At 42.0% G+C, this 24,509-nt stretch overlaps 2 protein-coding genes across 3 annotated transcripts in view; both read left to right on the top strand.

Annotated features, from left to right (window-relative positions):
* The window catches only part of PLPPR5 (phospholipid phosphatase related 5), a gene marked incomplete at its 3' end in the record, with an annotated part of 128,611 nt that overhangs the window by 62,229 nt on the left and 41,873 nt on the right, over positions 1–24,509 (top strand). The window lies entirely within an intron of this gene.
* Positions 5,880–8,254, top strand: LOC308612094 (E3 ubiquitin-protein ligase RNF114-like). The gene has a single exon (XM_081224347.1). The coding sequence runs from the start codon at positions 5,930–5,932 to the stop codon at positions 6,494–6,496; it is 567 nt and encodes a 188-aa protein (XP_081080473.1). The 5' UTR covers positions 5,880–5,929; the 3' UTR covers positions 6,497–8,254.

Raw genomic sequence — 24,509 nt, forward strand, 5'->3', positions numbered from 1 at the left:
ATCTCTGAAACTTTCTGCTGGTCAAGTCCACTTGGCTGTCACTCAGGCCTTCTGCATTATTACGATAATTGAGACACTCCCTCCCACCCCACCCGTCTTCTGATGGTTAAGCACTGATAATGAAAATTGGCTTCTCTTTCTTCAGGCTCCCCATCATCTGCATAGATATCAAGGAACGCAGCTCTGCGATAGGCTCTCCTACCATCAACCCTGGCCTGCACAGGAGAAGCGCCACTGAACTTCTGTATCACGCTGGTGCCCCTCTCACTTAGCACACTCCTGATGCCTCAAGGAATAGCTTGTCTCCTAGGTCCTCGTATGGTACACAATACTCTGGTGTGCCTTTGAGATCATGTTGTATGTCCATTCCAGCAACACCCACTTCTCTGAGACATTTCATTCATTCCCCCACCAACTGCCAAGGCAATTCAGGCATGTCAGCTTCATTAAGAGAAAGCAACCATTTTCTCTAGGCTTTCAGGAGCCAGCCCAGCAAGGTGCTTGTACTGTCCCCTGGGGCCTTGCAAGAGTGTTAAATCCTACATCCCCAGGGAAAGTGTCCTGGTGTCAACAAACACTCCCTTACCGTGTTTCGGTTTCATCTTGCTTGATAAAGCCCCCTCAAAATCCAGCCCCATAGGTCTGTCCTGTCTCCAGCCAGTGTGTACTGGCTAATTCATGCAGCTCTTTGGGGATGGAATCTATCTGCTTCTCATCAGGTTCATCACATTCTGGGCAACTTAGTCCTAGTTATTTGCCTGGCAGCCAGGAGGGGAGGTGGGGGCAGATCGTGAGGGGACCCCTGGTGCACTGGGGGACAGAGACTTCTCATTCCACCACAATCATGTGTCCTGGCATGGGTGGATTGGGGGAGTACCAGCACTTTGTAGGTAGAGGTGGGCCACGTCTGAAGGCTCTGAGGGTTTAGAGGAGTCTTCGTGAACCAAAGTCTTCAGGCACATCCAGCCAGATGTCCCTATCCTTTGTGTTAAGGTCTTAGATTTTCCAAACCAGGGTCCTGACCTTGGCACAATAGACTTGCCTTAGCTGAACACTCAATCATCTTTGAAGGTCCCCTGACTCTTAGCTAGTAAGTCATAAATTAGGCCTTCAGCTTTTTCTACCCTCACACTGTAGAATAAACAGCCTGTTTCTAAGTTACCAAAGAGGCTCTCTGGTCGACACACTCAGTTTTCATTTGTTTGGTTTTTTTTTTTGTTTGTTTGTTTTTTGTTTTTTGGGGTTGTTTTTTGTTTATTTGTTTGTTTTGTGGTATGCGGGCCTCTCACTGCTGTGGCCTCTCCCACTGCTGAGCACAGGCTCCGGACGCGCAGGCTCAGCGGCCATGGCTCACGGGCCTAGCCACTCCGCGGCATGTGGGATCTTCTCAGACCGGGACACGAATCCGTGTCCCCTGCATTGGCAGGTGGACTCTCAACCACTGCGCCACCAGGGAAGCCCCATTTGTTTGTTAACTACTCTCAGCTTTTCATTTTCTCTCTGTAGGGCACCAACACGACTTAATAAGAGTCAGCCAGTATTATTATCCCTTGAAGGCAGCGTTTCCCTGATTTCTCAACTGCCTGGATCATCAACCTGGTTAGCATCTTCCTCCCACCTAGTGTGACCAACTATCAGACTTCAGACTTTCAGTGGTAAAATTGGGAAAGTTTGTGTAAACCAGGATGAATTGGTTACCCTACTCCTACAGGAGCATTCTTCCAAGCCACTACTGATGGCTTTTAGCAATTGCATTGCTATCTGGCAGACTGTCTGTGCCTCACACACCACATAGAATGGGGTCCTTATTTCCGGCCAGGATATGTTCCCAAACCCTGTCTTACCGCCTGCTTTCTTAGACCAGCCCTGATACCAACTCCATTAGTTAGGATCCCCCAAGAATTGGATGAGATTTATTGGCGGCTTGGAGAGGGGGCAGTCCTTGCAAAATTTAGAGGAAAGTAGCAAGGTTGGATAGGGAGAGTCTCAGCCAGTCTTGAGCAGAGGTGGTCCATTAGAAGAGCCCCACATTGGGCATAAATGGCCAAGCCTTAGATCCCCTGCCATCCTCAGTTGCTGGTGGGGGTCTGGCCAGGAAGATTGTGGCCTTTTTTCAAACACTGTGGGGAATCCCAATGCTTTACAGGTGGAGATTCTCAGCTCACTGCTCTCCTAACAGTAGAAGAGCTTGATCTTTTCTGAGGGGAGATCAGAGCAAACTTACCTCTATGGCTGCCACACAGCTTTCATCTAGTTCTAACTCAGAGTGGATCTAATAAGATAAGGGCTTAGTAGTGTGATGTATTATCTTCTGTGATCCTCCCTGTGTCAAATATATTTGCATTTGAATTGCCTTAATGTATAGGGAAAAAATGATAACACTGTAATTTCAGTCATCAAGCTCCTCCTAAACTGACGATATAGTTTAAATCCAGATTTCCTGGCACATCCGCCACTGTATTACAAAAGACATCACCTTTTCCTATGAACACAGTCTGCTCTGAGCCTTTCGTTTGTTTATGCCATTTAAAGAAAATCTTGGAAGAACAAAGGACTTCAAATAACAAATAGAAATTCTTTTATAATAATATAGAAATTTAGAGTATAAAAATAATTATTACTGAGTTCTCACTGTGCGAAGCGTTTTACATACAGTTTATTTACTGCTTCCTTTCCTTTGTCAAACATATTAATCAGGCCTCTTTCTATATATAGGGATGTGTGCCATTAGCTTATGTACAGTGGAGGGAAATATGATTCCTTAGACATGCTAAAATTTCCACCACCAAAAAATAAAACCAGCAATCACACAGAAACCATCAATTAATTTGAACTACCATCCCATTTCTGAAAGAAGCTTCTAGAAAGACTAGTTTATACTTCCTCACCTTCTAAACTAGTTACAGTGTGGGTTTTGTCCTTCTCCACCCCCCCCACACACACTCTACCTAAACTACTCTTCAGATTTCATCCACCAGAGGTCTTATCAGAAGCCTCTTCAGATCCTTGTCTTTCTGACCATTTCAACATCACTGAGACTCCTGATCACCCCCTCCTATCTGGACTTTTTCTTTTTTTTTAAACTTTGAGAACATTATATTTTCCAAATTGGCCTTCTCTCTCATTAAGTGCTTTACTGCAATGTCAGAAAACCACCTACCAGCATTTACCAGGTTTCTGTTCTTGACCTCCTTTTCTTCCCTCTGTTATCCCTCCCAAGGGTGATCTCATTCATCGCCATTTCCATGTTTTTTTTTTTTGTTTTTTTTCTGTGGTACGCAGGCCTCTCACTGTTGTGGCCTCTCCCGTTGCGGAGCACAGGCTCTGGACACACAGGCTCAGCGGCCATGGCTCACGGGCCCAGCCACTCCGCGGCATGTGGGATCTTCCCGGACCGGGGCACGAACCCGTGTCCCCTGCATTAGCAGGCGGACTCTCAACCACTATGCCACCAGGGAAGCCCCCATTTCCATGTCTTTTGAAGTGAACCCTCAAACTCCTTCCCTGACCTTATCCTCTCTCCTGAACTCCAGAGTTTATTCCTAACTTGAACATAAATATGTTGTGTTTCATCAGCTCCTTAAACTCAGCATTTCAAAAATGAAAATCATGACCTTGCCATTGCTCCAAACTAGCTACTGCTTTTGTATCTTCTGATTTGATTATTGGCATTCCTACCCTCCCAGTTACCCAAGTGAAACCTGTGTCTTCCTCAACTCCTCCTACTTCCACACCCCCACATCCAGATGTCTGATTAATTATGTTGGTTCCACATGTGAAATAGCTCTCAAATCCAGACTCTTCTTCTCCACCCTGCCCCCCACACTTCTGCTTGAACATGGCTCCTTTAAGTACTTGCCTTGACTATTGCAGGAGCCTCCCAAAAAAGTTTCCTAAGAAAGTTCTTCACTCACCCCATCCATTTTACCCTATGCCACTAGAGTAACACTCCTAAAGCATGAGTATAAGCAAGTCTGTCTTTGCACAAAAGCTTTTCATAGTCTCCCCTCACCAACCCCTCAAGGGTCACACTCCTACACATGATATATGAGAGCCTCTTTGTCCTGTCTTCCCTTCTGCTATAGACTGAATTGTGTCCCCTGCAAAATTCATATTAATATATTGAAGCCCTGACCTCCAATTGATGGCATTTGGAAGTGGGACCTTTGGGAGATAATTAGGTTTAGATGAGGTCCTTATGATGGGATTAGTGCCCTTATAAGAAAAAACATCAGAGAGCTTGCTCTCTCTCTCAGCCATGTGAGGACACCAAAATAAGCTCTCTGTAAACCAGGAAGAATGATCTCAGCAGAACCCAACCATGCTGGTCCCTGATCTCAGACTTCCAGCTTTCAGAGCTGTGAGAAAATAAATATCTGTTGTTTAAATCATCCAGTCTATGGTATTTTATTATGGCAGCTTGAGCTAAGACACGTCCCTAAGTTTCATGAGCTCGGTTCCCAGGTCACATGAACTCAGTTCACACTAGATCATCACCACAGTTACTAACCACAGTATTTTTTTCCACTTTAATACTTTTACTTTTGCTGTTCTCTCTCAATCTACAGTATCTGCAGTACCTCCTACCTCCATATTCACCTAATCAAAATTCTAGTCACCTTTTCATGTATCAGCCAAAGTTCTCTACTACACACAATAGAAAGTGAATCTGGCTGATTTCGCCCAAATGAGGTGAAAGGACCGGCTGAAAAACTAGGTTCAGGGAATGAGCAGGAACCGATGGAACCTGAGCAGCCAGAACTCAGCCAGAATCTGACCACAGGAAGGGCTTGATGAGGATACACTGCTGTGACCGCAGGACCCGTTCACCACATTGCCACCCTCTTGCCATGCCTCTACGAGCATGGCTTCCACTGCAGCTACTGGTGGAATGAATATTCCACTTTATCAGCTTCTCTGTGTCACTTGCAGGCTTGCAGGTACATCTGATTGACTGAGTGTGGGTCACATGCCAGCAGCTGGCTTGCCAGGGCTTTGAGGAAGGCACTGTCCAGCTCTTGTTGGCTTTAGTGGTGGGATAGAGTCTGTGCTTCCCATATAGGAGGTGTACTCTAAGGAAGGGGGTTCAAACATTTTGTAGTGAAAAGAAACACGCTCTTTACCTTTATAACCTAGAGCAAGGTTCATCTCCTTTTTGAAGTTTAGTCTCATCTTTTTAATTGAAATTACTCTACCCGTCTTCAGTGGCACACCTAGCCTATTTGACACCAAAGCACATCATTCTTTAGCACCCCTTCCTTTAAATGGAAAAATTACTTTCAGTAATAGTTATATGATAACAGTAATAATCATTATTTTATTGATTCATTTTTTCAGGTTTAAGATAGACAAATAAGAATGTTTTAATTTTAAAGGCATTAAAATTTGGTAAAGTGTTTCATGTATGAACTAAAGTTTGCACTTACCCAGTAAAAACACTATACTCTGCATTTCCATTATTTTATTATTTTATTATGCTGAAGTATCTTATTATTTCATTACATCATTTCATTAAGTTAAACATAAAAACTCCAAGTAGTCACATAGATTGGCAGAATCAAAATAATTCAAGGTCTTTTTCTTCATCTTTACAGTTACTAAGCTTCATTTTTTTTCCCTCTCAAATCTACTGTTTAAATGTGAAACCATAGGGGTTTGAGACACTCCATGACCAAAGTGAGCTTGAATGGTTCCCAACCTTTACAGACTTCCTCTCCAGATGAGTATGTGTGGCTGAGTCCACATGCCAGAAGTCGAAAGTATAGCTGGGAGTTCAAATTAACTTCCATGGGGGCTCCTCCTTCTCGGCCGCCGTTGCTCTGCGCTCAGCGGCGGCAAGACGGTGGCGCAACTGCCAGACCGTGATGGTGGTTTGCAGCTGGCAGGGCCCACGGCGGAGGCCGACCCCCTGGGCCGCTTCACGTGTCCCATGTGCTTAGAGGTGTACGAGAAGCCGGTGCAGGTGCCCTGTGGACACGTCTTTTGCTCTGCATGCCTGCAGGAATGTCTGAAGCCGAAGAAGCCTGTCTGTGGGGTGTGTCGCAGCACTCTGGCACCTGGCCTCCAAGCCGTGGAGCTCGAGTGGCAGATTGAGAGCACAGAGACTTCTTGCCATGGCTGCCATAAAAATTTCTTCCTATCCAAGATCCGTGCGCATGTGGCTACCTGTTCCAAATACCAGAATTACATCATGGAAGGTGTGAAGGCCACCACCAAGGATGTGTCCCTTCAGCCAAGAAATGTCCCAAACTGTTACACTTTTCCTTGTCCTTACCGTCCCAAGAAGAATTTTGATCAAGAAGGACTTGTAGAACACTGCAAGTTGTTCCATAGCACGGACACTAAATCTGTGGTTTGTCCGATATGTGCCTCGATGCCCTGGGGAGACCCTAACTACCGCAGCGCCAACTTCATAGAGCACAGCCAGCGCCGGCACCAGTTTTCTTACGACACTTTCGTGGATTACGACGTGGATGAGGAGGACAAGATGAACTAGGTGCTGCAGCGCTCCATCATCGACCAGTGAGCAGGCTCTGCTGGGGCTCGTGTTCCAGAGCTTCCATTACGTGTTCAGCGGGAAACGTGTGACTCCTCCACCTAAATGTACAATAGACCTGGAAGTGAGCCGTGGTATTAAGACAGGGTCACTTCCGACGGGGAACAGGTCCCCAGATCAGAGCCCTCCTTTCCTTTGGGCTCTTCCCCTACTGTTTACCCTGCTTGTCACATGTCTGGTCTTGCTCCTCAGCCACGTCCTGCAGCTTCTGCCTCCTTTTTGGAAGGGAACCCAGCTTCTCCACCTGTCCTTGTTTCACATTTGAGCCTCGTGTTCGATGTTGACCTCTCAGGTCCTCTGAGCCAGCCAGGACCTTTTCTGGGTCATGAATAGCACAGATGAGACAAGCGTCTCCTCTCCTTGTCCCCGCAGTGTGTGAGCTCTGGCAATAATGCATCTGATCAGTGATGGAGCTCCTTCTGTGCTGTGCAAGTTCCTGTTAGTTGGTCCTTGGCAGCAGCTGCCAGAAGCTGGAGTTACCTCATGGGAAACATTTCACACGTCCTGTTGGCGTGAATGTTCTGGACTTAACATGGTCTGGTGCTAGAAGTTTTGCTCAGTGATATTTTCCTATCATTCCTGCACACCCTTAGGATTAACTGGTTCAGTCTTAAATGCCTGCATGGTGCCTTTTTAGGATAAAGGTATAACCACATATTTTTAGTGAAAGTAAGTGTTTCTGGCTTAGGAAAGTTAAACTCCATTTATCCATAAGTGAGGAGGAGGGTCAGCTAAGTGAGGTGGGAGGGCCATAGCTTTTTGGTTCTGATTTTCAAACTAATGAAGTATTTTCCGGTGACTTGGTTATGTTTGCTTCTCTATTGGGGAGCCTGCTTATGTTCCTGTCCTTGAAGCACAAAAAGGAGTCCTCAGATGAATAAGAAGTTTGGGGGGTCCAGTGGATACTAGTTCTTTTATTTGGTAATTTAGATTAAACTGCGTGTTGCTTTTCTATCACGAATGGTTTCCTTATAGAACTGGCTTCAACACGTAAGTTGGTGTGTGAAGACCTGCCTTCTAAAGCGGAGGGGTTGGGGAGATCTGGTATCGCCGCCGCTGTCTCTGACAAGACACGCTGCTCAGAAGGCACAGCACACTTCCTGGGAGCAGTTGGTAATGGAAGCTGTCCACTGGAAACTCGCTTTGCTAATACCCCCGGAAGCCTGAAGTTCGACTGTTTCACGAATATTAATAAATACGAGGCTAAGGGCTGTCTGATCTGTAGGAGCAGAGCTTCTGATCCACCAAAAGGCATCTGGGTTTAGGTTCATTTTTCCTTGTTAGATCTCTTGTCTGAATATGGACATTGTTTCTGGTCAGTGGCTGAGGTTTCAGATGACAAGGGGCTCTGGGCCTGTGCACTGCGCTGTGGGCCTCGCGCTACCTGCCAGCCAGAGCTGCACGTGCCCAGGGCCCAGCAAAGACGGGCCCTTTGGGGGCAAAGTAACTTTTTCTAATGTGCTGTTGCTTGGGAGGGCCCTGATGTTATGGTCAGCTTCTTCACTGTAATTTCTGGAAGAAGTTCATCTCAGTCTAAGTTTAGAGGGAAATTTGACAAAACCTTCATTTGCGGGACCTGATGATGGTGGTCTCACTGGTGATACCAAGAAACTGAGTTCCTTGTATTAAGTGCATTTCATGTATTTCTAATAAGGCGACTTTCCAGAAAGTGACATTTGTTATGTTCTGGCTTTTAAAAGGTGAAATATAAATAAATTTCATAATTTATCCAAAATAAAAAGACAAATTAACTTCCATGTACAATACAATATTTATTAGAGATTATGTAGTCAAAATGTGCTGATTTGAAGATCATATATATATATATATGTATATATATATATATATATATATATATATATATATATATATATATACATATATATATATATAAACACTCGTCAGTAACAGCATCAATTATTTCAGCTTAAACCAATCTTCCACTTACTATTGCTCCTTAACAAACCATCCCAGACTTGGAATAAAACAATTTACTGTACTCAGATTCTGTAGGTCAGATATTTAAAAAAAGATGCAGCATGGCTGTCTTGTCTCTTCTACATGATGTTTTTGGCCTCAGTTGAGAAGACTCAAAGGCTGGCTCCAAGGGCACCTTGATATCTAGGGCATGGAATCATCTGAAGGATTGTTCATTCAGATGCTGCATTAGGGCTGGGAGGACTTAAAGGCTAGGGCTACTTATATATGACTTTTCCATAGGTCTTGGCTTCCTCAGAGCATGGCTGCCCCAAATGGTCAGGTTTCCTACAAGACTCCAAGCACGAGTGTTCCAGTGAACAAAGCAGAAGTTCATTGGCTTTTATGAGTTCACAGTGTCACACCTGCTGCACTTTGTTGTTTACAAGCAAGTCATAAGACTACCCAGATTCAAAGGGAGGAGAATTTGACTTCACCACTTAATGAGGGAATGGCAAGGGAGCAAGGGGATGGCGGGACTGTTGCAGCCATCTTTGAAGGATACAATCTGCCACAACCAACAAAAGATCCTGGGGGGCAGAAGTCCCTATTCACTGACATTGTTTAGAATTGCCTGGCAATTATAGAAAGCAGTTAGACAGTTGGTTTTATTATTGTATTCCCTTTATTGCCTGCACCTGGGGCAGACTGCTGCTCCCACTCCACCCTTAGTATGCCACTGCGCATGTTCTGATCTGGGAAGGCTTGGTAAATTAGCACTTAAAAAGGGTAAAGTTTTGCCCAGTTGTTTTATTATTTATGTATTTCTCCCTCCAGTAGATTATAAATTCACTGAGGTTAGAGACCATTTCTTTATAACCACCACAGTGCTAGCAGTAGCATAAGTATAATACACACTAGAAACGTATGTTGATTGGTTCAAACAATTACACCCTATTTTAAATGCTCATTATTTGTAACTATGATGTTTAAATAGATGTTTTCCCATTGCCCCCTAATAAATCTATAATCTCTAATTATAGTGATCTAGAAAATGATACTCAGAGGTTGTTCCTATACAAAGCACTGGATTGATTCTTCTGAATAAACAGGTCTAATTCCTTTTTTTTTAAGTTTAAATTTTATTTCATTTGTTGGTACAGACTTTTTTTTTCTAACATCTTTATTGGAGTATAATTGCTTTACAATGGTGTGTTAGGTTCTGCTTTATAACAAAGTGAATCAGCTGTACATATACATATATCCCCATATCCCCTCCCTCTTGTGTCTCCCTCCCTCCCACCCTCCCTATCCCACCCCTCTAGATGGTCACAAAGCACTGAGCTGATCTCCCTGTGCTATGTGGCTGCTTCCCACTAGCTATCAGTTTTACATTTGGTAGTGTATATAAGTCCATGCCACTCTCTCACTTTGTCCCAGCTTACCCTTCCCCCTCCCCATGTTCTCAAGTCCATTCTCTATTACATCTGCATCTTTATTCCCATCCTGCCCCCAGGTTTTTCATGACCATTTTTTTTCTTTTTTTTTAGATTCCATATATATGTGTTAGCATACGGTATTTGTTCTTCTCTTTCTGACTTACTTCAGACAAGACTCTAGGTCTTGTATGATAGACTCTAGGTCCATCCACCTCACTACAAATAACTCAATTTCATTTCTTTATATGGCTGAGTAATATTCCATTGTATACATGTGCCACATCTTCTTTATCCATTCATCTGTCAATGGACACTTAGGATGCTTCCGTGTCTTGCCTATTGTAAATAGAGCTGCAGTGAACATTGTGGTACATGACTCTTTTTGAATTGTGGTTTTCTCACAGTATATGCCCAGTAGTGGGATTGCTGGGTTGTATGGTAGTTCCATTTTTAGCATTTTAAGGAACCTCCATAGTTCTCCATAGTGGCTGTATCAATTTACATTCCCACCAACAGTGCAAGAGGATTCCCTTTTCTCCACACCCTCTCCAGCATTTATTGTTTGTAGATTTTTTGATGATGGCCATTCTGACAGGTGTGAGATGATATCTCATTGTAGCTTTGATTTGCATTTCTCTAATGATTAATGATGTTGAGCATTCTTTCATGTGCTTGTGGTTAATCTGTATATCTTCTTTGGAGAAATGTCTATTTAGCTCTTCTGCCCATTTTTGGATTGGGTTGTTTGTTTTTATGATATTAAGCTGCATGAACAGCTTGTTAATTTTGGAGATTAATCTTTGTCAGTTGCTTCATTTGCAAATATTTTCTCCCATGCTGAGGGTTGTCTATTCGTCTTGTTTATGGTTTCCTTTGCTGGGCAAAAGCTTTTAAGTTTCATTATGTCCCATTTGTTTATTTTTCTTTAATTTCCATTTCTCTAGGAGGTGGGTCAAAAAGGATCTTGCTGTGATTTATGTCATAGAGTGTTCTGCCTATGTTTTCCTCTAAGAGTCTGGCCTTACATTTAGGTCTTTAATCCATTTTGAGTTTATTTTTGTGTATGCTGTTCGGGTGTGTTCTAATTTCCTTCTTTTTCATGTAGCTGTCCAGTTTTTCCAGCACCACTTATTGAAGTGGCTGTCTTTTCTCCATTGTATATTCTTGCCTCCATTATCAAAACAAAAGGTTACCATATGTGCGTGGGTTTATCTCTGGGCTTTCTATCCTGTTCCATTGATCTACAGTTCTGTTTTTGTGCCAGTACCATGCTGTCTTGATTACTGTAGCTTTGTAGTGTAGTCTGAATTCAGGGATCCTGATTCCTTGAGCTCCGTTTTTCTTTCTCAAGATTGCTTTGGCTATTCGGGGTCTTTTGTGTTTCCATACAAATTGTGAAATTTCTTGTTTTACTTCTGTGAAAAATGCCAGTGGTAGTTTGATAGGGATTGCATTGAATTTGGAGATTGCTTTGTGTAGTATAGTCATTTTCACAATGTTGATTCTTCCAATCCAAGAACATGGTATATTGCTCCATCTATTTGTATCATCTTTAATTTCTTTCATCACTGTTTTATACTTTTCTGCATACAGGTTTTTTTTCTCCTTAGGTAAGTTTATTCCTAGATATTTTATTCTTTTTGTTGCCATGGTAAATGGGAGTGTTTCCTTAATTTTACTTTCGGATTTTTTATCAGTATATAGGAATGCAGGAGATTTCTGTGCATTAATTTTGTATCCTGCTACTTTACCACATTCATTGATTAGCTCTAGTAGTTTTCTAGTAGCATCTTTAGGATTCTCTATGTAATGTATAGCATCACATCATCTGCAAACAGTGAGAGCTTTATTTCTTCTTTTCCGATTTGTATTCCTTTTTAATTTTTTTCTTCTCTGATTGCTGTGGCTAAAATTTCCAAGACTATATTGAATAATGGTGCTGAGAGTGGGAAACCTTGTCTTGTTCCTGATCTTAGTGGAAATGGTTTCAGTTTTTCACCATTGGGGACGATGTTGGCTGTGGGTTTGTCATATATGCCTTTATTATGTTGAGGTAAGTTCCCTCTATCCCTACTTTCTGGAGGGTTTTCATCATAAATGGGTGTTGAATTTTGTCAAAAGCTTTCTGTGCATCTATTGAGATGATCATATGGTTTTTATTCTTCACTTTGTTAATATGGTGTATTACATTGATTGATTTGCATATATTGAAGGATCCTTGCATTCCTGGGATAAACCCCACTTGATCATCGTGTATGATCCTTTTAATGTGCTGTTGGATTCTGTTTGCTAGTATTTTGTTGAGGATTTTTGCATCTGTGTTCATCAGTGATATTAGCCTGTAGTTTTCTTTCCTTGTGACATCTTTGTCTGGTTTTGGTATCAGGGTGATGGTGGCCTCGTAGAATGAGTTTGGGAGTGTTCCTCCCTCTGCTGTATTTTGGAAGAGTTTGAGAAGGAGAGGTGTTAGCTCTTCTCTAAATGATAGAATTTGCCTGTGAAGCCATCTGGTCCTGGGCTTTTGTTTGTTGGAAGATTTTTAATCACAGTTTCAACTTCAGTGCTTGTGATTGGTCTCTTTATATTTTCTGTTTCTTCCTGGTTCAGTCTTAGAAAGTTGTGCTTTTCTAAGAATTTGTCCATTTCTCCCAGGTTGTCCACTTTATTGGCATATAGCTGCTTATAGTCATCTCTCATGATCCTTTGTATTTCTGCAGTGTCAGTTGTTACTTCTCCTTCATTTCTAATTCTATTGATTTGAGTCTTCTCCCTTTTTTTCTTGATGAGTCTGGCTAATGGCTTATCAATTTTGTTTATCTTCTCAAAGAACCAGCTTTTAGTTTTATTGATCTTTGCTATTGTGTCCTTCATTTCTTTTTCATTTATTTCTGATCTGATCTTTATTAGTTCTTTCCTTCTGCTAACTTTGGGGTTTTTTTGTTCTCCTTTCTCTAATTGCTTTAGCTGTAAGGTTAGGTTGTTTATTTGAGATGTTTCTTGTTTGTTAAGGTAGGATTGTATTGCTATAAACTTCCATCTTAGAACTGCTTTTGCTGCATCACATAAGTTTTGGGTTGTCATGTTTTCACTGTCATTTGTTTCTAGGTATTTTTTAATTTCCTCTTTGATTTCTTCAGTGATCTCTTGGTTATTAAGTACTGTGTTGTTTAGCCTCCATGTGTTTGTATTTTTTACAGTTTTTTCCCTGTAATTGATATCTAGTCTCATAGTGTTTTGGTCAGAAAAGATACTTTATATGATTTCAATTATCTTAAATTTACCAAGGCTTCATCTGCTATGTGTTTCTCTGTCTTCTCATTTTGCTAAACTTACTGTGTTTGGGGGTCTCCTTTTCTCAGGCTGCAGGTTTGTAGTTCCTGTTTCTTTTGGTGTCTTCCCCCAGTGGCTAAGATTGGTTCAGTGGGTTGTGTAGGCTTCCTGGTGGAGGGGACTAGTGCCTGTGTTCTGGTGGATGAGGTTGGATCTTGTCTTTCTGGTGGGCAAGTCCACATCTGGTGGTGTGTTTTGGAGTGTTTGTGACCTTGTTATGATTTTAGGCAGCCTCTCTGCTAATGGCTGGGGTTGTGTTCCTGTCTTGCTAGTTGTTTGGCATAGGGTGTCCAGCACTGTAGCTTGTTGGACATTGAGTGGAGTGGGTCTTGGTGTTGAGATGGAGATCCCTAGGAGATTTTTGCCGTTTGATATTACATGGAGCTGGGACATCTCTGTTGGACAAATGTCTTGAACTCAGCTCTCTCACCTCAGAGGCACAGGCCTGATGCCTGGCCAGAGCACCAAGACCCTGTCATCCACACAGCTGAGAATAAAAGGGAGAAAAAAAGAAAGAAAGAAAGCAAAAAGTAAAATAACATAAAGTAATATAGAATAATGTTATTAAAATAAAAAATAATTATTAAAAATAAACAGAAATTCAGGCTTCCCTGGTGGCGCAGTGGTTGAGAGTCTGCCTGCCAATGCAGGGGACACAGGTTCGTGCCCCAGTCCAGGAAGATCCCACATGCCGCGGAGCGGCTGGGCCCGTGAGCCATGGCCGCTGAGCCTGCGCATCCAGAGCCTGTGCTCTGCAACGGGAGAGGCCACAATAGTGAGAGGCCCACGTGCCACAAAAAAAAAAAAAAAAAAAAAAAGAAGAGAGCAACCAAACCAAAAAACAAATCCACCAATGATAAGCACTAAAATCTGTAGTTAAAAACAAAAACAAAACAAAACAAAAAATGGACAGACAGAAACTTAGGACAAATTGTAAAAGCAAAGCTATACAGAGAAAATCACACATGGAAGCATACGCATACACACTCACAAAAAGAGAGAAAGCAAAAAAAATTATATATCATTGCTCCCAAAGTCCACTGCCTCAATTTGGGATGATTTGTTGTCTATTCAGGTATTCCACAGTTGCAGGGTACCTTAAGTTGATTGTGGAGATTTAATCCACTGCTCCTGAGGCTGCTGGGAGAGATTTCCCTTTCTCTTCTTTGTTCGCACAGCTTCTGGGGTTCAGCTTTGGATTTGGCCCCACCTCTGCATGTAGGTCACCTGAGGGCATCTGTTCTTCGCTCAGACAGTATGGGGTTAAAGTAGCAGCTGATTGGGGGGCTCTGGCTCACTCAGGCCTGAGGAAGGAGGGGTATGGAATGTGGGGCAAGCCTATGGCCGCAGAGGCCAGCATGATGTTGCACTGGGCTGAGATGCTCTGTGTGTTCCCCCAGGAAAATTGTCCCTGGATCACTGGACCCTGGCAGTGGCAGGCTGAACAGGTTCCTGGGAGTGGAGGTGTGGGTAGTGACCTGTGCTTGCACCCACACTTCTTGGTGGCTACAGCAGCAGCCTTAGCATCTCAAGCCCGTCTCTGGGGTCTGCGCTGATAGCCATGGCTCATGCCCATCTCTGGAGCTCGTTTAGGCAGTGCTTTTAATCCCCTCAACCTCATGCACTCCAAAACAAAGAGGCAAGAAAAACCTCTTGCCTCTTTGGCAGTTCCAGACCTTTTCCCGGGCTGTCTCCCAGCCAGCTATGGTGCACTAGCCCCCTTCAGGGTGTGTTTACGCAGCCAACCCCAGTCCTCGCCCTGGGATCCAACCTCCAAAGCCTGAGCCACAGCTCCCAGCCCCCACCTGTCCCGGCGGGTGAGTAGACAAGCCTCTTGGGCTGGTGAGTGCCGGTCAGCACCGATCTTCTGTGCGGGAATCTCTCCGCTTTGCCCTCCGCACCCCTGTTGCTGCACTCTCCTCCATGGCTCCGAAACTTCCCGCATCTGCCACCCACCATCTCCACCCATGAAGGACCTTCCTAGTGTGTGGAAACTTTTCCTCTTTCACAGTTCCCTCCCAGAGATGCAGGTCCCGTCCCTGTTCTTTTGTCTCTGTTTTTTCGTTTTTCTTTTGCCCTACCCAGGTGGGGGTGGGTTTCTTGCCTTTTGGGAGGTCAAGGTCTTCTGCCAGCATTCAGTAGGTGGTCTGTAGGAGCTATTCCACATGTAGATGTATTTCTGATGTATTTGTGGGGAGGAAGGTGATCTCCACGTCTTACTCTTTTGCCATCTTGAAGCTCCTCCTAATTCCTTAAATAAATTAAGCATTTGCGCTTTCTATGGCACTTTTATTAGAGCCAAGAGAGGAAATGGACATACACCTTGGCGTTTATATATTTCCCCCAAAGGCCCTCCCGTGGAGCCTCTTTGCCACTCTCATCTCAACTGGGTAAGCCTTTAATCAATCTCGTAATTGGACATGGTGCCTGCAGTGGGTCCATGCACATCCTGAGGGTGGGGAGGTCCTTTTGTACACCCTTCAGTGATCCTAGTTACTTGTCACTGCCTGTGGATGTGAAAGCAGCTGAGTTGGATTCACAGGGATGCTGGCTGGTAGGGTCCCTGTCCACAGCTGAGCTGTGATTGGTGATGACCACGGCCTCAGCATCTGGTACAGCACCCCCTTGGACCCTCCAGCGGTCAACTTTACAATACTCCTTATACACAAAAAAAAGCCCTAAAACTTAAGGCCCTTTTGACTCTTGCTTTCCCTAAAAAGGGGTCCACCATATTTGTGTGAATAGCTGAATAATAAGTGACATGCTTTTACTGTGTGCGCCAGTACTGTGCTAAGTGCTTTCCATAGATTAGCTTGTTCAGTCCTCACACTTGTAAACTATGGATATATTATAATTCCCAAATTAAAGATGAAAAAACTGAGACTCAGAGAAATTTAATAACTTGCCCAGAGTCACACAGCCAGTGTTTGCTGGAGCCAGAGTCTGAATCCAGAATGCTCCCCAAGTGTATTTTCTGAGCCACTCCCTTGCACTTCCTCCCTGGTACAGCCAGTAAACTAAGGTGCACACCTGGAGTGCTGACAGTGCAGAATTCCAGGTCCCTTACCTGGGACCCTTTGTTCTGGGTGACTAATGCCTCTGTAGTTTCCCAGGAGCATAATTTTGACTCCCTTGTGGCAATGGTACAACGCACGGTGTTCCAGCCTGGCTGGTTTCTTAGGGTGAGCCAGAAATCACAGTGCACTTGCCAAAATGCTAAAGATGGCCACTGCACGTAAATCAGGCATACTTCTTATACTTCAGTGCTCTCGATGGCCTCAGTGTGCTCATATATTCACAGTATTTAAGTTTAACTAACTTACGGTGACACCCACTAATTAACTGGGCCATTTTTAACATAGAATCACAGGGTCTTTTAAACTCATTCTGTAATTGATTTTCTTTATTCCATAAAGTTTTCTTATTGGGTATTTTCATTTCATGAAGGTCTATGGTGTTAAGATGATAGTTTTGGGGTTATTTACAAATATAATTAAAATAGGGAAAGTTAAATAGTAAAGTTGAAGAGTCATTGGAGGTATTACTTCAGCATGAAAAACTTCTCTTCATCCCACCTACAAACATGGTTTAGGCCCTCATCGTAGCATGCCTGGATTACCAATAAAATTTTCCTAATAGCCTCTCCTCCTGCCCATTGTAATCCATTTATTCTTCCAGTAGTTTTCCAAGTGACTCTCTAAAATGGAAATCATAACATGCAGGGCCAGTTTCATTGGGTGTGTAACCTGTGCTGTCACACGGGGGCCCGTGCTCAGGAGGACCCCATGGTTGGTTTTGATGCTCTGCTCTCACCGTCTTGACATTCCTAATGATTATGTGGACCAAGTCATAATCTATCATGGAGAATGTTCCATGAGCACTTGAAAGAAAGTGTATTCTGTTGTTTTTGGATGGAATGTTCTATAAATATCAATTAAATCTATCTGGTCTATTGAGTTTTTTAAAGCTTGTGTTTCCTTATTTATTTTCATTATGGATGATCTGTCCATTGGTGAAAGTGAGGTGTTAAATTGCTCTACAATGACTGTGTTAGTATTTACCTTATGTATTGAGGTGCTCCTATGTTGGGTGCATAAATATTTACAATTGTTTTATCTTCTTCTTGGATTGATCCCTTGATCATTATGTAGTGCCCTTCTTTGTCTCTTGTAATAGTCTTTGTATACATCTGTTTGTCTTAAAGTCTATTTTGTCTGATATCAGAATTGCCCCTCCAACTCTCTTTTGATTTCCATTTGCATGGAATATCTTTTTCCATCCCCTCACTTTCAGTCTGTATGTGTCCCTAGGCCTGAAGTGGGTCTCTTGTAGACAGCATATATACAGGTCTTGTTTTTATATCCATTCAGCCAGTCTATATTTTTTGGTTGAAGCATTTAATCCATTTACATTTAAGGTAGTTATCGATACGTATGTTCCTTTTAGCATTTTCTTAATTGTTTTGGGTTTTTTATTGTAGGTCTTTTCCTTCTCTTGTGTTTCCTGCCTAGATTAGTTCCTTTAGCATTTGTTGTAAAGCTGGTTTGGTGGTGCTGAATTCTCTTAGCTTTTGCTTGTCTGTAAAGCTTTTAATTTCTCTGTCGAATATGAATGAGATCCTTGCTGGGTAGAGTAATCTTGGTTGTAGGTTTTTCCCTTTCATCACTTTAAATATGTCCTGCCACTCCCTTCTGGCTTGCAGAGTTTCTGCTGAGAGATCAGCTGTTAACCTTATGGGGATTCCCTTGTTTGTTATTTGTTGCTTTCCCTTGCTGCTTTTAATACTTTTTCTTTGTATTTAATTTTTGATAGTTTAATATATGTCTTGGCATTTTTCTCCTTGGATTTATCCTGTATGGGACTCTCTGCACTTCCTGGACTTTATTAACTATTTCCTTTCCCATATTTGGGAAGTTTTCAACTGTAATCTCTTCAAATATTTTCTCAGTCTCTTTCTATTTCTCTTCTTCTTCTGGGACCCCTATAGTTCACTGTTGGTGTGTTTAATGTTGTCCCAGAAGTCTCTGAGACTTTCCTCAATTCTTTTCATTCTTTTTCTTTATTCTGCTCTGCAGTAATTATTTCCACTATTTCATCTTCTAGGTCACTATCCCTTCTTCTGCCTCAGTTATTCTGTTATTGATTCCTTCTAGAGAACTTTTAATATCGTTTATTGTGCTGTTCATCATTGTTTGTTTGCTCTTTAGTTCTTCTAGGTCCTTGTTAAAGATTTCTTGTATTTTCTCAAATCTATTTCCACGATTTTGGATCATCTTTTCTATCATTATTCTGAATTATTTGTCAGGTAGACTGCCAATATCCTCTTCATTTGTTAGGTCTGGTGGGTTTTTCCACAAGAGGTCTCGCATTTTCACTTTTTACTGGACCCTGCAAATTAAATAACCAGTCCTGGTAACATATAATCATGTAATCCTCTCATCACACTTCCTCATGAATGATCTAGAAGCCCCTCTTTGAATTTCCTAAGAATTAATGAAATATGATTTAGAAACATCTGGATTTTCTGGAAACTTCCTTATTTTGCAATTCTATAATTCTATGACTGTAAAATGCTTTACAAATATAAATACTAAGGGACATCAAAGATCTAATATTTACACAAGCACCTTCAAAACTGATCCAATGCACATAAACCTAAGATGGCAGTAGTTTTTGTTCATTTGTGTTGGTTTCCCTGCTTGCTTGCTTTATCACACTGTTGACTTGTATAGACTTCATGGTCACACAGTTCCCAAGGTTTTTCTTTAGCAGTGACCTTTGTCTTTTCCTTTAAACTCACAGGTCTAGATTCAGCTTTTCAGTAATATGCAATGCCATCAATTATCTTAGTGTCTGACAAGAAATGTCTAAAAGGGCTCAAAGTAAAATCTTGATTCACTATATTTTTACATAAATTTGCAGCACTTGTACCACATTTTAAAGAAGAAATTTAAACAATGAAACAATTATTAGTTGGTTTATTTACAAAACACTGACAATAACAATTGATTCAGTATGTATTCATTAATTTATCAAAAAATTATTGTGCACCTATGATGTTCTAAGGATTCAAAGACAAAGGCATTCAGCCCTTAATCTCATGGTGCTTAATACTTAGATGTAGCTGGGAGGGGGAGGATTCTATTAATTTGCTAAGGCTGCCATAATAAAATTGCACAGACTGGGTGGCTTAAATAATAGGAACTAATTTTATCACAGTTTGCAGGCTATAAGTCCAAGATTAAGGTGCTGCCAGGGTTGATGTCTGGCGCTGCCTCTCTCCTTGAGTTCCAGTCTAGTATTTTAACTTATTTTTTGAAACTTTACCTGATGGCAGACATGTCTTACATGGAGCTTTGGTACCTAGCTCAGCCTTCAAAAGCCTGTTTAACTCATTAATGTTATATACTTAATGTATATTACTAATAATGCTATGGGACTACCATGAAGTACAACGTTTCCATGATGAAACAGGTAGAATGTTTTGATTCCTGGTGAATGTGTGAACATAATTGTCTGTTTAGGTAGGAATATAGATTTCCTCACTGGAAACTTCTGTTGTGGCCTGGGACTAATTATGGCTTTACTCCTCATTCACCTGGGACTAATTGTGGCTTTTCTCCTCATTCACCTTACTTTCCACCCCCGCTGATCTGCACTCAGTTCACACTCATCCACATGAATGCACGTGCACACACACACACACACACACATCTAGTTAACCACCACATCTTACCAGTTCAACTCCCTAAATATTTACTTAATCTGTTCATAATTACAGCCATTACTCCAGTTCAGGATACGACGGTCCAACACCTGGAACCCCTTCAGCCAAAGTGATATTTTAAAACTCAGATCTTGTCCTATCATCTACTGATGTCCCTTTAATGGCTTTCAATTTTCCTTTTAATAAAAATCCAAACTCCTTCACCTGACACACAAAGCCTTTGTGTTTTTTTCTTGTTTATTTTTCTTTTTAAAGCCATTTTTATTTCTTTGTTGTTGTGAACGAACATATGCTATTTTTTTAATGAAGTATAGTTGATTTATAATATTTAGTTTCAGGTGTACAGCATAGTGATTCAATTTTTACAGGTTATACTCCATTAAAAGTCATTACAAGATAATGGCTGTAATTCCCTGTGCTATACAGTATATCCTTGTTGCTTATTACATAGTCATTTATATCTCTTAATCCCATATGCATATCTTGCCCCTCCCCATTTCCCTGTCCCCACTGGTAACCACTAGTTAGTTTTCCATATCTGTGAGTCTGTTTCTGTCTCACTATATACATTTGTTTGTTTTATGTTTTAGATTCCACATATAAGTGATATCATATAGTATTTGTCTTTCTCTGACTTATTTCACTAAGCATGATATCCTCTAGGTCCATCAACATACAGAGCCTTTGGAAACATGATCCCTATCCCTCCAGACTGATCTCCCACCACTCCCCTCTCTGCGGTCACCTCCCAGCACTCGCCCACATGCCACCCACCAAACCTTCAGTCTGACACACTGATTTTCAGTTCCTCCAGTTTCTCCTTTGTGCATGCTCTCACCTCCGCTTGAAGAACCCCTCAAGCCATGCCCTCCTCCAAGACAGAGGTAGAGGCTACTGCATATGGCATGGTGGTGGTCAGAACATGGACTTGGCACCTAACTGCTTGAATTTGGAGCCCTGCTTCATCACTCTTAGCCATAAGTCCACGGGCTACTTAACCTTAACCTAAGTTACTTAACCTTTCTGTGTCTTAGTTACCTCTGCTGTTAAGTACAAAAGTCATGGAATTATTTGGATTACATGATTGACACAAGTACTGCATGTAGTACAGTCCTTGACATATAGTAAGCATTCAGGTGATCTTAACTTTTATTGTGATTAATTAGTTATTGAGAGTGAGCCAAGCACCGTGTTAGCCACTGAGGTGACAAAGAGGAAAGGGTATTTCTATCCCTCATAAGCTAGCAAAGGAGGAAAAAATATATATTGTTTCAATACAAAAATGATGTCTTTTCATAATTGTTATGAACAAAATGCCGAGTAGCAAAACGAGAATGAGTTCACTCCCCACAACAGCTGGAACAGAGACTGGGAATGTGATTTGAGGTGCAGAGCAGGCATCAAGGAGAGAGGGATCTTTTAACATCTAGCTAATCATGTACCCCAAGCCTAGAGCTTCTTGAGGTGCGGGATGAAAGCTGGTGGGGAGCATGGGAGAAGAGAGGCCACCCATAGGGTTCATCCTCTCCATTTAATCCTTCTTCTTGAGGAGGAGTGAGGTGAGAGTTGGAGATCGGATGGGGGCACAATGGAAATGAATCTAGGCGGCTTTTAGTTGAATGAAAATTGAGGGGTGGGAGGAGAGAAGTTTCAAGACATGAGATGGCAGGAAAAAAAGGCACCTTCTAAGACCTGTGGGACCATAGAGGAAAACTTCTCCCCCTGTGATTTAGCCACAGATTAGGGTTAGCAATGAGGTCAGCAATATCCTAAAAGCACACTCTCAGATTTTAAGATATCCCTTGAAATCTCACACTGTTATATTTAATATTTATTATTTGTGTGAAATGGGTAAAGTACTTTGTTGCTAATTGCAAACATATATATACTGTCTTTTATTATATACTCCCAGTAACTATGAGACTCTGTGTGAGGTTGGGGGAGACCAGGGGAGCATGTCTTCTCTCACACATTTCTTTTCCTTATTACATTATTACATTTTCTTTTTAAGTCTTATGAGTCTTTTCCTATTATTGTATAATTTAAGAGGGTATCTCAAGATCTGTACTCCAGTTCTTAGTCTTTAATTTTTTATAATTCATATGATATATAGACTATTATACATAGTGCATATCATACAGAGATCGTGTATTTGGATTATCACTTATCCATTCATTATAGCTTCTTTCCTTAGCTAAAGAAAATCTGAGAAACATTGTGAGTCTTAAGATTTAACTACAAATTTAAACAGTTTTGAGGATTTGTCAGAGATATTTGAGATGTGCTTTTACCATTTTTACCACTAACTTCTTATCTCTGATATTAAACTTAAATTTCTTATTTGCATATTTTAATAGTTTAGTAGGTTCTACTTTCTTCATTTGCCTTTAAGTTAAACCAAAACTAATTCCTCAATTCATCTAACAGTCTAGTGCACGTTTTTGTTGTATTTAAAGGCCTCTAGGTTGGTCTTTTACTTATTAATTTCACTTTCTTACTTACCAGTTAGAGAATTTTAAATCTTAGAGATAATGGAGTTCTCACAATCACAGGAATCAAATTCCTTTTGCTTGCATGTAACTCCTCACATGTCACATAGCTTTCTTTTCCTTATATCCCAATCAGAAATAAGACAGAAGCCTATCTTTATCTAAATATTCTCTTACTGTTTTATCTGGTGAATGGAAACGGCTGTTAGATGATGGAAATGATTTTATAGATGGCAGAGAAAATGTCAAGTAAAGGAATTTTTGTTCTTCTGGCTGATGGACGAAGTGCCGTGTGTACAATATATTTATCATGGGGGTCATACTGGAGAGAAATGGTCTCCATGTAAAACCAGCCACGGCTGCACTACAAGGATAAAGTAAATGTGTCAGTGATGAAGGGGCTGTTATTCACAGCCAAACCATCAGTCGGCCATTGTGCTGGGGGCAGCTGAGTCACTGAGCATATTCTGATCCTAACTGTGTGTAACAGCTGTTCCTGAACACTGAGCTTGTTGTTAATTTATATCACATTTGTGACTCCCTAGCGTTACCCATTCAGGGACATCAACTACATGATAAATTTTGTGTCTGTGATTATATAATCTTTTGTTAGGGACCCATTAAGTATATTGTAAAGAAAGTGGATGGCCACCCTTGGTTTTTCAAATGCAATATGTTTAAGGACCTTTATTCCCATGCACATAAGTTAGGCAATTCAATTTATTATTTCTCCCAGCAAATGTAGTTTTAATCCAAATATATCATTTTAATCCTTTAGGTTTTTTCCTGGCACAGAGCAAACAAAAATCTTCATGGTGTCTTGTGACAGTAATAAAACTTACACTCCTTGTAACATAACTGTGCTAAATCCTACAAACTGTTATTGTCATTTTCATTTAAAAAATGATATAACTAAGATTCAGATAAGTTAAGTAATCTGTCTAAGGTCACAGAAATAATCAGTGGTAGACTGACATTTTAGCCCAGGTTACTAAACTCCTAAAGTTCAGCTTTTCCTCCTGGTTTACACTGACTAAATAAGGAATCCACCAAGTATTTAAAGGGTATCGGGAGGACCTTCAAGATGACAGAAGAGTAAGACGTGGAGATCACCTTCCTCCCCACAAATACATCAGAAATACATCTACATGTGGAACAACTCATACAGAACAACTACTGAATGCTGGCAGAAGACCTCAGACTTCCCAAAAGGCAAGAAAATCCCCACATACCTGGATAGAGCAAAAGAAGAAGAAAAAACGGAGACAAAAGAATAGGGACAGGACCTGCACCTCTGGGAGGGAGCTGTGAAGGAGGAAAAGTTTCTGCCCACTAGGAAGCCCCTCCACTGGTGGAAACGGGGCGTGGGCAGGTGGGATGCTTTGGAGCCACAGAGGAGAGTGCAGCAACAGGGGTGCAGAGGGCAAAGCGGAGAGATTCCACACAGAGGATTGGTGCCAACCAGCACTTACTAGCCTCAGAGGCTTGTCTGCTTACCCGCCGGGACAGATGGGGACTGGGAGCTGAGGCTTGGGCTTCGGAGGTCAGATCCCAGGGTTGGCTGCGTGAACACAGCCTGAAGGGAGTTACTGCGCCACAGCTAGCCGGGAGGGAGTCTGGGAAAAAGTCTGGAGCTGCCGAAGAGGTAAGAGACCATTGTTTCGGGGTGCTCGAGGAGAGGGGGTTCAGAGCACCACCTAAGTGAGTTCCAGAGACGGGCGCGAGCCACGGCTATCAGCGCAGATACCAGAAACGGGCATGAGATGCTAAGGCTGCTGCTGCAGCGACCAAGAAGCCTGTGTGCAAGCACAGGTCACTATCCACATCTCCCGGCCTGGGAGCCTGTGCAGCCTGCCACTTCCAGGGTCCCGTAACCCAGAGATAACTTCCCAGCAAACTCATGCTGGCCTCTGCCGCCGCAGGCTCGCCCCGCATACCAGTTATAACTACTGTACCCCTCATTCCCCCCGGCATGAGTGAGCCAGAGCCCCCTAATCAACCACTGTTTTAACCCCGTCCTGTCTGGATGGGGACAGAAGCCTAAGGGCAGC

The sequence above is a fragment of the Mesoplodon bidens genome (assembly GCF_964165515.1).
Source record: "Mesoplodon bidens genome assembly, chromosome: 2".
Taxonomy (NCBI): Eukaryota; Metazoa; Chordata; class Mammalia; order Artiodactyla; family Ziphiidae; genus Mesoplodon; species Mesoplodon bidens.

What these genes read in the sequence shown, in the direction of transcription:
- LOC308612094 (XM_081224347.1), top strand. Translation starts at nt 5,930, where the DNA reads ATGTGCTTAGAGGTGTACGAGAAGCCGGTGCAGGTGCCCTGTGGACAC.